Source organism: Eublepharis macularius, chromosome 10 (genome assembly GCF_028583425.1).
Source record: "Eublepharis macularius isolate TG4126 chromosome 10, MPM_Emac_v1.0, whole genome shotgun sequence".
Classification (NCBI taxonomy): Eukaryota; Metazoa; Chordata; class Lepidosauria; order Squamata; family Eublepharidae; genus Eublepharis; species Eublepharis macularius.
The window spans coordinates 38,661,069-38,677,270 of record NC_072799.1 but is presented as its reverse complement, the minus strand read 5'-3'; the positions used below and the strand labels follow the sequence as shown (position 1 = coordinate 38,677,270).

The following is a 16,202-nucleotide window of genomic DNA, read 5'->3' as shown; positions in this document are numbered from 1 at the left end:
CCACCCTACCGCCCATACCTCCCTTTTATTTTACTATCCCAGGTCCTCTGTCAATTTTAGGTGTGTGAGGTAAAATGGATTTCTTTTATTCTTTTATACACACAGGATTCCTTAATCCTGTATCAGAGAGTACATCAGCTACAAATCAAGACCCCCAACTGACCCCCCTTCCTAGTCAGAATATCTCCTATCCCTTTCTTCTGCCAAACCTGAACTCCCCTTTTTGTCAGTTGTTGGTTGTTAAACTCCTCAGGTTTTTTTCTTATATCAGCATTCCATGCAAGCTTTCAAATCTGATTAGTCTGTACTAAACAGGGAGAAAAGAGGGCAGAATTTTATCCTGTCCAGCATAGGAGAGATTTGGAAACCAAACTACATCCCTCATGCCAAAAGAGTCTGGAGTAGTGGTATTTTCCCCGTTGTGCACTGAATACTGCACATCCAATCCTAGAATAGGGAAAAACATCTCAGGGGCTGGTTCAGCTTGGGAAAATGGCACTGGGAGAAAGGCTGGAGCCTCTCCTCTCAGGGTGCCATTGTCCCAATTCTAGATGGGCCCTCCAGCACTTGGGAAAGTAAGTTCCCTGCAGCAACTGTGGAAAAAAGCAAGTTGGGCTGGGAGCATTCCAGACCCGACTCATGGCCAAACTGCTACCTTGGAATGAGATGTAGCATGTAATTTGGTCCTAGGTGAAACAGAATGCGAAAAACTGGCTATATCCAACTCAATAAACTCATTATATCATTATATCTCATTATATCATCCAACTCATTATATCAATAAAGCTGAAAACAAGTGCAACATCTTAGACTTATGAGCAGGCTCAACTTTCAAAATTATTTTTAAAATATGCTTTGTTTTCTACCCCAGTTAGTTCATTTGGTATTTAGAAATTATTACCTTTATTATGTTTTCATTTTTAACTGAACTTTTAAAGGTAATCCTTGTCAAGTTCATCTTTGAAAAGTTTTGCGAATCCACTTTTGTCCTATATGATAGGTTAAATTAAGATTTCTGAGATTGTCACTTTTGAAAAATGAAGAAAAATGTTCAGTTTAGGTGATATAGCCTTGGTTAGGCACAAGCAATTCAGATTAATTAGTGTTTGAGATGTCTTTGTCTAGAGGTATAGATCCCAGAGTAATGTAAAATAATTACAGTAGGCACAGACTGGTGTAACTCTGAATAGAATTCTGCTGTTAGAATCACACACTCTGCTGAAATTTGATATGTTTTATATAAAACACAAATGGAAAAATGTCATTCTTGAAAGAACATTCATCAACTTTCACTAGACAAAGCATCAGGAATACCTTATATGAAAAACTAAATTTATTCATTAAGTTTATAATGCCTGTTGGGCCAGTCTCTGCCAGAGGGTTTAGTGGCTCTGAGCTGGGCTGACTTCTTAGCATTCTAATTCACAATTATTATGGATCTTGCTGCTTTCTCTCTCAGATTTGATAACTGAGCCATGGAGCCTCCCTGCTGGTGAATCTCCATACCACCTCTTTATGTGGGATCTCTCTAGTCTCTTTTCCAAATATTCATCTACCGTTTACCCACTCCTGACACTGTGAGAGTTCATTCCAGTTCTTAAACTTACCTCTTTCCTGCTTCTAACTTCTCTGAAAGTTGTAAACCTGTTGTCAGCTCATTACCTGAGCTCCTCAAATTAGTATATGATGAGGCTATTTTTTCACTTTCACTCCTGCTAAAACTACTCAGTGGTGGAAACTATATTAATCTTCATTATCAAAGTGAAAAAGATTATTTTATATCTCCTCTATACTTTTATATAAATGGCATTTTATATAAATGATAAAGCAAACACCCAATGTATCATACACTTTGAAACAATAAATGCTGTTTTGAAGTAGTCAGTAGGAATAATTTATCAAGTGCATTAAAATATAGTTTGCAGTAGACATGGGCATGGAACAGAAAAAGCCCGAAATGAGAGTTTCGTGTTTCGTCGCAATCCACAAATCGCGAATCACAAAACTTCACAAAATTAACACGTTTGCTGAAATGATTCGTTAGTTTTGTGATTCATCAGAACCCGGGGCATTTCAACGGCCCCCTTCGTACCTGGAGATGCCAAACTCGCAGGGAGACTTCAGCAAGGAGAGGCCCTAAAACAAAACCAAAGGAAGAAGCAAGAGTGTGAGCCCTCAAAAGAGCTGAGAAAGAATTGAGAAGAAACAAAGACAAGCAAATAAAAAGGGGAGGCCTAGTCCCCAGAGTCAGGCTAAGGCCTGAGACTAGGGTGGGGTGGTGTGGAGGAAAAAAGACCCTCTCCCAAAGACCTTCCCACAGCAAGGCTCAGAGCTAGAAATAACAGGCTTCTTTCAGTCTCTTTAAAGCAGTAGCAGCCAAAAACACAATCCCAAATCCTTCCACACACTCTCCCACTCCAATCCCAGCAACAGGTCCTCCTCCCTCTCCCTCTGTCAACTGGGACTGAAACATGAGGCAGAGAGAGGTGCTTTTTATAAAAAACTCTGATGTAGACAGGGCTTTTTTTCAGGGGGAATGCAGGGGAATGGTGTTCTGGAACCTCTTGAAAATGGTCACATGGCTGGTGGCCCCACCCCCTGATCTCCAGACAGAGGGGAGTTTAGATTGCTCTCCGCGCTGCTGACCCCCTAGCTCCTGGCTGTATAGGGCAGAATGGAAGCTCTCCAGATGGCTAGGAGAGCTGCCAATCAAGGGTAAGTAGGCTATGATTGGGGTTTCCAATGGCATCAAAAGGTCTGGGCCCATTGTTGCCTAGGGAATCAATGGATCAGTGCCAGCCTGTCTGCAATTACGAATCATTCACGAAGTTAACAAAACCGGCCAAAAGGTTGTGAATTTCGTGATTAGTTTGTGATCACCGTGGCTCCAAAAAACAGCCCGTTTTGTGACTAAATTTGCTTCATATTTCGATTCGTGCCCATGTCTAGTTTGCATAGCTACCAATCTGTAGCTATGGAATCAGATGCCATCAATATGCAGATGATACTTAGTTCTATATCTTTCTATCCAAATCCCCTGGTGATGCAATAGTTGCTAAGTTGTTGCTTGAAAGCTGCCATCAATTGGCTAAAAACAAACATTGAAATTGAACCCTGACAAGACAGAAGTGATGTTGGTAGAAAAAGTTGAGATCTTGAAGTGCAATGTCTTGTAGGACATTGTGCTTTTGATCTTTGATGGGGTTCAGTTGACCCTGGCTGATCCAGTTAAGAGCCTAGTGGTTATACCAGACCCAGCACTGCTGCTAGAGAAGCAAATAAATGCAACTGCAAAAACAGGACTTCTCTCAACTCAGACTGGCCCCTACTTTGACATGGCCGATCTGGCCGCTTGGATTCATGCCACAGTAACATTGAGATTAGACTACTATAATATTAGCACTCTAGATTTGACATGGGCACGAATCAAAATATGAATCAAATTTCATGACAAATCGGGCCAATTTGTGTTTCGCGAAAGCATGTTTTGTGGGGCTGCGGTTTTCATGAATTTCATGACTTTTTGGCACAATTCATTCCATTCGTGAATGATTTGTGATGCCAGATAAACTAGTGCCAATCCATTGATTCCCTAGGCAACATAGGCCCAGAATGTCTGCAGACCTTTTGTTGCCATTGGAAACCCCAATCTTAGCCCACATAACCTTGATAGGCAGATCTCCTTGCCAACTGGAGAGCTTTCATTCTACCCTATACAGCGAGGAGCAAGGGGGTTAATCCCCTAGGCAACTGAGGAGATGGGCCTTCTGTAGCCATGGGAACACCAATCTCATCCCTCCAAACCCTGTTAGGCATTTCTATCTGCCAACCACAGACCACCTGTTCTGTTCTATGTGAGCATATGTTATGTAAGGAACCTCCCTCTACCTCATGCTTTTAGTTCCAGTAGACAGAGAGAGAAGGAGGATTTGTTGCTGGGATTTGGGTGTTCTTTCTCTGTGGTGCCCCCCCCAATGGATTGGCCTTCCTGAGGAGGTCAGGAAAGCTCCCATGCTCCTGGCTTTCCACAAACTATACAAAACAGAATTATTCAGGAATACTTTCTACCCAGATTATACAATTGTGTCATAAGAAATAGCTCTGAGGGATGCTTTGATAGGGACCGGGTCTATATGCTATGGTACTGGATACTGTATGCTGATGCAGATATGTGCCCCTAGGGAGTTTCCACTTCACTTAACATGCAATGTAAATTATTTATGAGTAGTTTCAGAAAGATTTCATCTCTACGCTTGACTTTATGCTTATTTTCATATTGTCGGCTATTATATATTTCACTGAATGCCCTAACTGTTGTTCATTATAGTACTAGCTCAGTGAATGTTCTATCTGTCGATTGTATTGTATTTCTCTTGCACTGTGTAATCTTCCTTGGATATCGATGAGAAAGGTAGACAATAAAACAAACCAATTATTTGCATGTATTTTTCAGGTTTCCCATTTGTTTTCTATAATGGTAGTATATGAGTTAGTGATCTCTAACAAAGCATTCCTTTGGCATATAGATGTACAAATACTTAATACTATGCCTGGATAAAAATTACATATTTATATAGCTTTTATTTGGTGGAAATGATTGGAGATCACAAACCTATCTACTTCAATGTAATTCTGTTAATATAACTGTTTAAAAAAGTAGATCGATTGGAAAATCTGTCGTAATTTTTGCTCACTATAGTGAACTTTTAACTTTTAACAACATGCAGTTGTTAAGGAAGGGATAATTAAGGAAGAAAATATATCCATGAGTATTAGCATAACTCCTAGCTAAGGAATAATTAGTCTGTTGAAGATGTTCTTTCATAGCTTAAGATGTGTGATCTCATGTAAGACACATACTTAATTAACATTAAATACTCATATTGCAGGTTCATGAGATCTTTGACTGTCAGGAATGTGACAAGAAATTTATTTCAGCTAACCAGCTAAAACGCCACATGATAACTCACTCAGGTAAAATTCCTTTTTCTTCCATTAAATCAAGTTTCACATAATACCTTCCGTTGCTTTCTTACAGAGCAGCTGTAGCATAGTGGTTAAATGGCTGGGCTCCAAGTCAGTACTCTGCTGGTTTGATTCCCACTGCTGCCATGAACTCTGCAAGTAGCCTTGGATAAGCCACTCCTCCCAGCCCCAGCTCACCAGCTGTATTGTGGGGATAATACTGACTTTGTCCACTGCTCTGAACGTGGAATTAATCTGTCCAGAAGGGTGATATATAAGCACACTGTTATTATTAGATACCTGTTTTTTGCTTGAGGACTAAATAGCAGAAAACAAACAAAAAGCTCCTATGAGGCTATTGGATCCACAATCTGTTTAAATTGATGTATTTAGATAAAGATAACTAATTTATTGAGAAGAACCAGAGGTACTGCAATTGTAAAAAAGTTTGTTGCATTGCTTCTTTGTTTGTTGGTTGCTGCTAAAATGGCATGTAAAAGGTCTCTAATTTAAGTAGTTTGTGGACTGCAGCCTGTTATTAAAATACGTTACAATTAGTAGGAAGTGCCTTCCTTTCTGCAGTATGCCATGTTTCTTGCACAGACGTCTGCATTCCCACATCCCATGCTATCTGCTCCTGGGAACCCCCTGCCATTTCCTTCTGTCATGCTCTGTTGTCTCAAACCAACCAAGCTGCTTTTTCAAAACTGTGGTTGGCTTATTACATTGTAGAAACAAAGTAAGTGTTGTGAAGTTGTCTGTACAGATGATGGTTTTTATTAACTGATGCTGTGACGTATCCCCAGCCAGAGGAGGGATAACGGAGAATGCATTTACATTTTCCCTCAGTCTTTAGATATCAGCAAGGAGATTCCCTCTATCTCAACTCCAAGTCCACCTTAGGCAGTAACATGAGCAGAACTCCCCAGATCTCACCACATCAACACTTCATCCTGCCCAGATCTCCATGGATTGGGCAGAGCAGTTGCAAGTTAGGTGTATTCTATGCCTAATCGGTCTCTGCCAGTTATTATTCTTCATTTAAATCTGGCACTTTCAGAACTTTGACTACAATAGTTTAAAAAGCAAAATTACAACCAATCCAGTCATAACAGGATTGCCTGTTCTCTCTACAAAGGCATCAAAATAGGCTTCCAACTGTGCAAGTGGTGTTAATGTTAACTTCTCTCTCCGTTTCAATGCATGCTACAAATGCATTTGCTTCAACAATAAGATGCGTCTTAGATGTCTTCAGCTGGTTTTTGACATTTTAGATAAGAATATCAATGTTACAAAGTAGCAGGAGGCTTCATCCAGCAGCGGAAACATGAAAGCCTGTGCATACCAACTGTAGGCTTTAAGGTAAACGGATATGTTATGTATATTGTTAATTAAGTTTTAAAACATTTAAATTGTCATGCCCTCTTTCACATTTGTAGTCTGGCAACAGGCTTTTCCTCTTTGAAGTCATTCTCTTTTGATTTAAGCTAATTAATCAGAGTTTAGTTTTAGCCGTGGTTGTTGCAAAGAACGTGCCAATTTCTTGAGATGTGCCATGGCTCATCTTTTATGAAGAGACTTAACTGTGTAACATAAAGGGCATTCGATGTCTTTTTAATTGGTTTAATCTTGATTGGATTGACTTCATTGCAGAACTCTCTTCTAAGGAGATGGCTGTCTCTGCCTTTCATCTTCCACCCCTGTATAAACAGGAGATTAAATGTCCCCCCCCCCCACTCATTTTCTGCAGAAAAACGCCCCTACACCTGCGAGGTTTGCAATAAGTCCTTCAAACGACTTGATCAAGTGAATGCACACAACATAATACACAGTGAAGATAAACCCTATAAATGCAAGCTTTGCGGAAAGGGATTTGCCCACAGAAATGTTTACAAGAATCACAAGAAGGTAATAAATGCAACCACTCTGCTGTTGTTGTTTACAGCTCTGCCAGCCTTAGATTTGCAGCTGTTGCTCATTTCAATGATGGATCAGTACGCTTTGGCATGCTTACAAACATGAGCCTCAAATCTTGGGGAAAATATATTAGCATTCCGTTGGTATAGCCTAGATAATAAATGGGTTCATGGTTCCCCCCATCCTTATTCTTTTTTTAAAAAGTCATCCTAAAGTCAAGTTCCATAGATTACATACCGTTTTTTTATTATGTTCCTCTGGGAATACTTCATTTTTTTTAAAAAAAATATTTTTAAAATTTTTGAGACCTGCAGCATTGTGAATGCCTAATGTTTCAGTAAAACAATAGTGTTGCCCTACTGAAGAACTTCTCATTCGGCCCCCTTCAGGAAACGCCTGGCTGTGTGATTTAAGTTCCGGTCTGCCTTAATTTTGGTAATGCTTGTCTTTACTTTTGAGCTGAGGTTCCATTTTAAAGGTACAGCTACAGCCTTGGCTGCTGCGGCTTCAGAATTATGAGACAATAAAAAATATCTGGCTGGTTTCCTGACCAGTCTTTGGAACTCCCCCTGCTCCTTCCTTCTCCCCCCTGCCCTTAATTCTTTGATGAAACAGATATACCAACGCTTCCATATTTTTCACAGTTTGGCTGATGTTATATGCCATCTGGGAATTTGGCACCGGATCTTTGCATCATCTTTTTGTTTTTAGCCATAAATCATATGAAAGTAATAATAATAACCATCATGCTTCTCGCAGGGTGACATAATGATGACTGCTCTTTCTAACACAGAAAGCATGTGCCTGCTGAAAGACAGAGTAGCTTGCGTAGATGCCATGATGAGCATAGTTTACATATGCAATGCTCTTTTCTTTTTTTTAAAAAAATGCAGTTTTAAAGGGGTTTCATTTTGATGAAAATTACCGATAGCCACTTCATTCAGTCCCTTTTTAATTTAATAGCTAAGGAGTAAAAAAAAAATTCTTCTGCAATTCCAAGAGAACCAATTAATGTTACCGAAACATTTTTCATAAGATTAAACCCCAATATGTAATTCAACCCTCAAAGTGCTTATGGGTTACTTTGCATTTCAGTTGTGGGGAGTATGGCCTCATCTGTGTGTTTTCATGTCTGAGGTGCTAGGATTGAATTCTGGCATCTCCATTTTACAAGATCTCAAGCAGCAGAGCTTGGGATAATTCTTGCCTGAGGGCCCGACTCCTTCCCAGGTCTTGTCAAGCAAATGAGCATTGGGCGTTCCCAGTTGACACTTATGTTCTCAGGCTTGTGAGGGCAGATTTGTATCGAGACCATGGGGGCATGTGGCGAAGGGGCTCAGGCCTTCTCGGTGCATCATTTTACCAACCTGCAATGGCCCTGGAGAGTTGCTATTTGCCTATCAGTACATCTGTTTGTTACACCATAGCAACAAGTTGTCAGCTATGAAGTTGCTCCATGTTCTGTGAATGGTATATATGAAGCAAATGTTTACCTTCTGCATAATTTATCTGCATTTGCATGTTATGGGGAAGGGAAAGAGCAAAATAGGATACCAACCTGTTTGACGTCTCCTCTTGCACCAAGCTTATCTTTATAGGACTGAATCTTAAAAAAGAAATTGTGATATGATACGATACTGCATATAAGAATTGGTACCAACTGCACTAAATCAGATACAGTGATTCTGGCAGAAGCCAAAGAGTGTTAGTTTTTCTTTTAAATTCCTGTGGTTTTATAGATAAGACTGAGGAACATGATATCAATATGGGCTGAAAACTCAAAAAACAGATGGCATCTAAAGAAACTCAAATTCATTTGCTTTTTTATAGATTTTTCTAAACCAATTTGTTTTAATCTCAAACTATGACATTCAGTTTTTCAAGGGGGGTCCAAATGAAGTCAAATAAATAAAATATCTGGTCAATATTCTAAATAAAGAGTACCTCAGCATTAGTTCCTGAGACACAGAATCTAGAATGTTTATTAAAATATTTACTAATTTTGTCAACTGTATACAGATGAATATGCTAATAAGCTTTCTCTGTAGTTCAGGAATAGTTTCTATATGAAATTCAAAGTAGATATGAAGGAAAAACTACATTTGTTGTTCTCATGTGTGTGTCTAAGTTTTAAAGCAAACCATGTTTATGTGTTAAGGAAACTGAATCCTGTCTCGCCCCTGCCTTATCTCCATTTATGACTAGAGATGGGCACGAACTGTAAAAAATCCGAACCATGTGGTTTGTGGTTCATCAGATTTCACGAACCACGAACTTTCATGAACCTGCCCCTGGTTCGCGAACTGGTTTGTTTGGTTCATGAAAACGTCACATCCAGGTCAGAAAATCATCACTTCTGGGTCAGCAGAAGGTCACTTTCGGGCCAGTAGAAGTTCACTCCTAGGTCAGCAGAAGGTCTGCAGGAAGTCCATTCCTGTTGCCTAGGAAACTGATTGATTGGCACCAGGCTGTCTGCAGTGATGAACCAAAAAATGAACCAAACGAACCAGCCTAAAGTTCGTGGCGGTTCATCAGAAATGGGATCTGACGAACCGCTGGTTCGCAAACCACAAACCGGCCTGGTTCGTGCTTAATTTTGATTTTTATTTCTGTTCATGCCCATCTCTATTTATGACATCAGTTTAAGCATTTTTCACCTTTCCTAATTCACTTCTGTCATTGGTGCCTGACTAAAAGAAAAGTCACTGAAGTAATGGCTTATGGTAAGATAAGATAAGGAAGGGCACGTTCAACCACCTTAAAATACACGCACTTTTTTGTTGTAAATATTATACAGTACAGCAAACATGATTACCCCTGTTAGTTTCAGTTTTCACTGAAGTGGCAAACTTGCTTCAGGACTGTACCACTTTAATCTGCTTATGAAGCTCACATAATTTTACCCCACAATCTCTTCACATAACAAATGAACATGTAACAGAGAGCACTAGGCAGAGCCCTTCTATCTGACATTTATCATGAAATCCTAAGCAGAGTTACACCAGTCTAAGCTCATTGAAATCAATGGGCTTAGACTGAGGTAACTGCTTAGGATTTCAGTTAGTTTCCTATATTCAAGGTTCTTTTGTTTTGTTTTATGGAGGTTTATTCAGTCATAAGATCCCACACCTGTAGTCTGAACTGGTACTGCCTGAACACAAATTCTAATACCTCATTGTGAAGTAGGCCTGAGGAACCCACTCCAATTATTTTAACCTTTATTGGCCTCATTTAATGGTGCCTTCTTTGTGGCAGTCATGGACAATGATTTTCCTATTTTCACCTTCCCATACTAATGTTCCAGGAAGGAGGGGGTCCCCTGTCCTCCATGAACAGCGTTGGGGGACTGCTGAAGGAGAGGGGAGGGGAGAATTGTGCTTTGTGAGTAGAAGTTCTTACACTGATGGAAACATTAGTCTGAATCCAACCCACTGGGTTCTGCAAGGTCAAGGCAGTCCAAAATATCAGATGATGCCATGCTGTCTCTTTTTATATCTTTTTATATTAAAAATCAATTATGCCATGTGACTTGTAAATGAGCCCTCACATAAGCTCTAGCATCTGTTGTTGAGATAATCTAGAATTTGCCTTAACATTCCACCTAAAACACTAAAGAGCCTTGTGGCTGCAACAGAGTACCATAGCTACCCGTCTGGAATTCAAAAATGTTTGATATGGCTAATTTCCTGTGGTTGCATTTCTGCTGTTGTGCTAAAGTATCAGAATAAACACACACAAAAAACAAGAATCACATAAGAAAGCAAAAAGGGCTAAGTAAACATTTCAGTTAGCACAATGATTTTCATAATCTTGGGCTTCCTTGGGAGGTTAGGAAATGTTCCTTAGTGGTATGCAGACTACCCAAGAACACAAATTTTGCAGCATTTCCGCTAACATTAGTATTGTTCTTTCTTCTTGAAGTTCTAATCATTGTTTTGTATGAACTATCCTCTGCCTTAGAACATGGTGAAAAAAAATTCACAATACACAGGACTTCCGTAACAGACTGATATGCCTTATTTTCACCCCTACAGAAGCAAGTGTTACAATGGACAAGATAGCACATTTGTGTAGAAGGGAAAGATAATTTCCAGCGGAAGCTATGGCTTAGAACTTGACTGCAGAAGCAGTATGTGTGTTATCTGCAAGGTACCTGGGAATAAGGAGCTAGGCAGGATAGATGTTGTACCAGTAGCTTCCAGGTAGCATCTGAGGGTTTTTAATACTATTTTTGCTCACTTTATGACAGTTGTATTATAGTGTCTCCCTGCTTTTCTTAGTGTTCCCTTAGATTTTCCCTACCTCCAGAGGCTCTCTTCTTAGCTCTTTGTCAATTTGATCTGCAGTTTAGGAAGGCTTAGTAATATTTGGTCAGTGTGTAGGGTTGGCTCAGAACAACTCTGACCAAACTGCAGTTCACCCACTAAGCATACCTAGGGTAAGTTAGGGTACAGCTACAGTTAAAACAGCAGGTCTAGTAAGTTGGTCTCTAAAGAGCCACTGGATCCAAATCCTGCTGTTCTACTGCAGACTGACATGGCTGCCTAACTGAAAGTACAGCGAGGCTACATCTGGAGGCACTGCGGTCAGGATTTGCTCTAGAATGAGATCCTGTGCTGCCAGGCAAGAACTCTACATTCTAACATGAAAGAGGAATTCCTCAGAATCTCTTTAGAAACTGGATCTGGTGTATAATATAGTCTTTTGGAGATTCTAATAGATCAAGCTGCAGATGTACTTCATGGATAGATGTTGTATGATACTATATCTAGAAGATAGCTGAGTTCTTCCAAACTTCCCCTTCATGTAGTATTGTAATATTTTTACAAAAGTGAAAATGTTTATTTGTACAGTAGTTATCACATATTCCTCACATAGGATTTTTCTCACACATGAACCCTCACATACAATATTCTCACATAAGATGATTGTCTTTACACAATTATATGATATGAGTTAATCTAGAATGTCAGTAGAACACCTGTAGCTATGTAGGTCCTGAAAGTTCCTCTACAGACAATAGGTTTCTTTGAAAATAAAAGGTTTGAAAACCAATAATAATAATAATAATAATAATAATAATAATAATAATAATAATAATAATAATAATAATAATAATAATAAATTTATATACCGCCCTTCAGGACAACTGAATGCCCACTCAGAGCAGTTTACAAAGTATGTCATTATTATCCCCACAACAAAGCTCCAGAGAGCTGTGACTAGCCCAAGGTCACCCAGCTGGCTTCGAGGAGTGGGGAATCAAACCTGGCTCTCCAGATTAGAGTCCCGCGCTCTTAACCACTACACCAAACTGACTAGTTATGGCATAGGATGAAAATTTGATTTGTATTATCAGATCAAGCCTGAACTTTCCCTAGAAACTAAAATGACAAAACAGGCAATTTTACTATGAGAAGATAAGACTCTTTGGAAAAGTCAATAATTCTAGGAAAAGTTGAAGGCAGCAGAAAAGAAGAAGACCAAAATGAGATGGCTGGACTCAATAAAGGCAGCTGCATCATCCAGTTTGCAAGATCTGAGCAAGTCTGTTAATGATGGGACATTTTGGAGGTCTTTCATTCATAGGGTTGCTGTTAAGTCAGAAGCAACTTGACAGCAAATCACATACACAAACAGTTGTACTCTGCATCCAGAGAGATCATATCTCGGAGGAGGTACAGCTTAGTTGTAGAGCATCTGCTTGGCGTGCAGAAGGTCCTAGATTTAATCCTGGGCATCTCCATATAAAAGGATGAAGTAGAAAGTGATGTGAAATACCTGTACTTAACATCCTGGAGAGCAGCTGACTATGACGGATCAGAGTAGAAGTATAGTTCCATTTTTGTAAGAGATCCGGAAGGACTTCACATCTTCTGGTGGCCACTTCATGCTAGAAAAAGAAAAGAGTGAAGTTCTTGAAATAAGACAAAATCCAGTGTGGTCCCTTAGGTGTGTCCAAGAGGCGGCATTATCCAGGGAGATCTTTATGAACAGGCTAGACTGGATAAAGATACAGTTGGAAGGACCATTTGTAGTTATTGAACCATTTATGGATTCTTTTTTGAAACTCAGAGGTAATACTAATGTTTATTTTTAGGCCAAAGGTGGCTCTTTATCCAACAGTTTATTATTGAGAACAGTTTCGTTTTCCAATATTGTGCTCAAATAAGAGCTTCACTCTCCTTTTGTCCTCTGCATTACAAACTGCTCTTGAAGTTGAAGTTTCCAATGAGTTTTGGATTTCAAGTTGTTAAAGCAAACTTTAACTCCTGTTATGAAAAAAAAATAGAGTGAGAATCTTGCTGGGTGTACAGTCAGTTCAAATGATACAATTCTCTGGATTCTGATTATGCGCTACAATATTCTGGTGTACTTAACCAAGAGCCAATTTAAACCTTACAGCTCCTATACAGAATCTGACTAGAAACATTTATCCTCCTCCTATACACAGCAGACAATATTTAAAAGTCTTTTACCATCTAAGCTGGCTCAAACATTTGCAGAATCCATATTGAAAGGCCAGTTGTTGTCCAGGATAAACATTGCTATCATGTTCTTCTTGGGCAATCACTGGTTGTGGCATATAAACATTGCACACTTGCATGTATTTTCATACATGTATGTAATAAGAAGCTGTAAACATCATACATGGTGCTTTTAGTGGCATCCATATGGAGATTGTAGAATTTAAATTGCCTTGGCTAATCTTTGCAGAGCAACAACTATGACTAGTGGCTGAGAACCAGAAAAGCCAATAAAGGGCTGTTAAATGGCAAAGTAAAGGAAACCATATATACAGAAATATTAAAATAAACTAAGGGCTTGTTTACTTGATCAAGGACGGCAGTCACTGTTTGTTAGAGTGGTAATCAGGGGCTGATTCAGACTATACACAATCCTATACCTGGTGATGAATTGGTGCGAGACCACACCTTCCATCCCTTCTCATCCAGTATGCTTGTTCCATTTCCATTGCTACTGGCTATCCATGTTCTGGTATAGTGTTTGAATGGGGCTCAGTCCAGTGTACACAGTTCATGGGGTTGATCTCCCAGGGAGATAAGGAGATCAGTTATGCAAACTGAGGCGATGTGCATTGCATTTGGCTTCATTTAAACATTATGGCACCACACAGATGTTGGCATCAGCGGCAGGGGACATACACTGAATGGATGGGGAAATGAGTTTCTCTTGCCCCTGCTCTTCACCACACATGGATCTGATTATCAGCCAAATCAGCCAACAGCTGAATTAGCAGGTCTTGTTTACGCAAACAGGAATCCTAAGTGGTATAGTTATACTCTGTTTTTCAAGATCTGGAGTTATTCCTACACTGAAATCTGAATACAATTCACTATAATTAATGTGTATCATATTATTTCAAATGTTCCTTAACTTGGTTTGAGAAGCAAAGTCAGAAACAGTCCCCTGATTATCTAGGGGCATTTTCTATGTTTTTGGTTTGCTTTGGCTTCTGTACAACTCTAATCCTATTAATTAAACAGAATTTAAATCAAATTAAGAGTTGTAATACAGCGAAAACTGATCACCTAAGCAAGCCCCAAAGTGTGCTTTTGAAAGGGGGAAGCTTCATGGAGAAGTGGGTAGATTTTGCACTCATGCATGGTGCCATATTAACAGCCCTGGAGATTGAAGCCTTCTATTTATCCACAGAACAGGTACAACCCAGTCAGCAGCAGTGCAAGCTTCCCCCCAGCAAAGTCTCATCCAAATGTCTCAGCCCTGTTCTGGAGGACCCACCTGTTGAGGTGAGAAGGTAGTTCAGTCTCTTTATGTCCAGACATTATTTGGCTTTTCTGCTGCAGCTGCCATTCAGGATTATATTGGCAGACATAACAATGATACAAAGATTGGTTAGAAGCATTCATGTTGTCATTCAGTTCACTACCATAAAAAGGCAGATGCTTTGCTTCATGTGACTGAGGTGAGATGTGAAGAGTGGCATAATGATTTTCCTCCATGGGGACTTTCAACACCATTTCCTCTGTATCATGATAGTGGTGGAAAGGGCTGTCATGTCATAGCTGACTTGTGATGACCCCTGCTGGGGTTTTCAAGGCAAGAGTAATAGAGGTGGTTTACCATTGTTTGCCTCTGTAACTCTGGTCTTCACTAGATGTCTCCCATCCAATTGCTAACCAAGGCTGACTTTGCTTAGCTTCTGAGTAGAGATGGGCACGAAACGAACCACAGAACAAAATTCCAAATGGAATGGCTGGTTCATTTTCAAATAAACACATTCTGTGGGTCCGCGCTTTTACGGAACAAATGACTTTTTTTACTGTTCCGTTCCATTCCGTTGCTGGTTTGGGAAGCTTTATGACATTCAATCCATTGACCGGGCAACGGTGGCAGTCTTTTGGTTACCCACAATCTGAGGCCTCCACACTTGATTGGAAGCTGTCCCTGCAAACTAGAGAGCTCCTACTCTGGCCCATCCAGCCAGGAAAAGGGCCAGCCCCTCAAAGTAGCTGCCAGCAGACATTCCAATTTTTGCTGCTGTGAAGAAAAAATGACAGGAAAGGGAGGGACCCATGGATCATGACTTTCCCGGGGTTCAATCTATCTGAAACTTGGGGGGGGGGGGTAGACGAGATGGACACAAACCTAAATACGACCCAATGCCAGCTGATAGTTTAAAGGGACTTGCCATGGCAGGGCCCTTTAAACTGCCCAAACCCCAGCCTCCCTACCCTTACCCCCCCCAGCCCCAGCCCCACACTTACTTTATCCTGCAGTGCAGCATCCTTCCTCTCCTCCAAGGAGGGGTAGGAAGGTCATTTTCGGCCTCTTCTGCCACCCTGGGGGCCTGCAGGGCAATGGAAGAGGCTGAGAACAGCCTTCCTGCCCTTCAAATGCCTGCTGTGGCGGCCATTTGAGGGGCAGGGAAGCCAAAAACAGCCTTCTCAATGGCAGGGAGGCCATTTTCAGCTTCCCTGCCCCTCAAATGGCCGCAGCAGCAGCCATTTAAGGGGCAGGGAGCCTGTTTTTGGCATCCCTGACCTTCAAATGGCCACCACGGCAGCCATTTGAACAGCAGAAATGCCGTTTTCAGCCTCTTCCATCACCCTGCAGGCCCCCAGGGTGGCGGAAGAGGCCGAAAACAACCTTCCCGCCCCTCCTGGGAGGAGAGGAAGGACTGCGCTGCAGGATAAGGTAAGCGTGGGGCTGAGGCTGGGGCTGGAGTTTGGGCAGTTTAAAGGGCCCTGCCACCGGCAGGGCCCTTTAAACTATCAGCTGGCAAGTGGCAGGGGGGATTTCCTCTGCCGCCTGCCAGCTGATAGTTTAAAGGGATC

The 16,202-nt window shown here is 40.7% G+C and overlaps 1 protein-coding gene across 5 annotated transcripts in view; it reads left to right on the top strand.

Moving 5' to 3' along the window:
* Positions 1 to 16,202, top strand: part of PRDM5 (PR/SET domain 5) — a 130,804-nt gene that overhangs the window by 57,917 nt on the left and 56,685 nt on the right. For 4 of the 5 annotated variants that reach the window (XM_054990171.1, XM_054990169.1, XM_054990172.1 and 1 more), the window contains 2 exons: positions 4,890 to 4,974; positions 6,716 to 6,873. In XM_054990171.1, the coding sequence (XP_054846146.1) occupies positions 4,890 to 4,974; positions 6,716 to 6,873 (243 nt within the window). Of the gene's footprint in view, positions 1 to 4,889; positions 4,975 to 6,715; positions 6,874 to 14,559; positions 14,655 to 16,202 lie in introns of all 5 variants that reach the window. The other variant, XM_054990170.1, reaches the window with a different exon arrangement.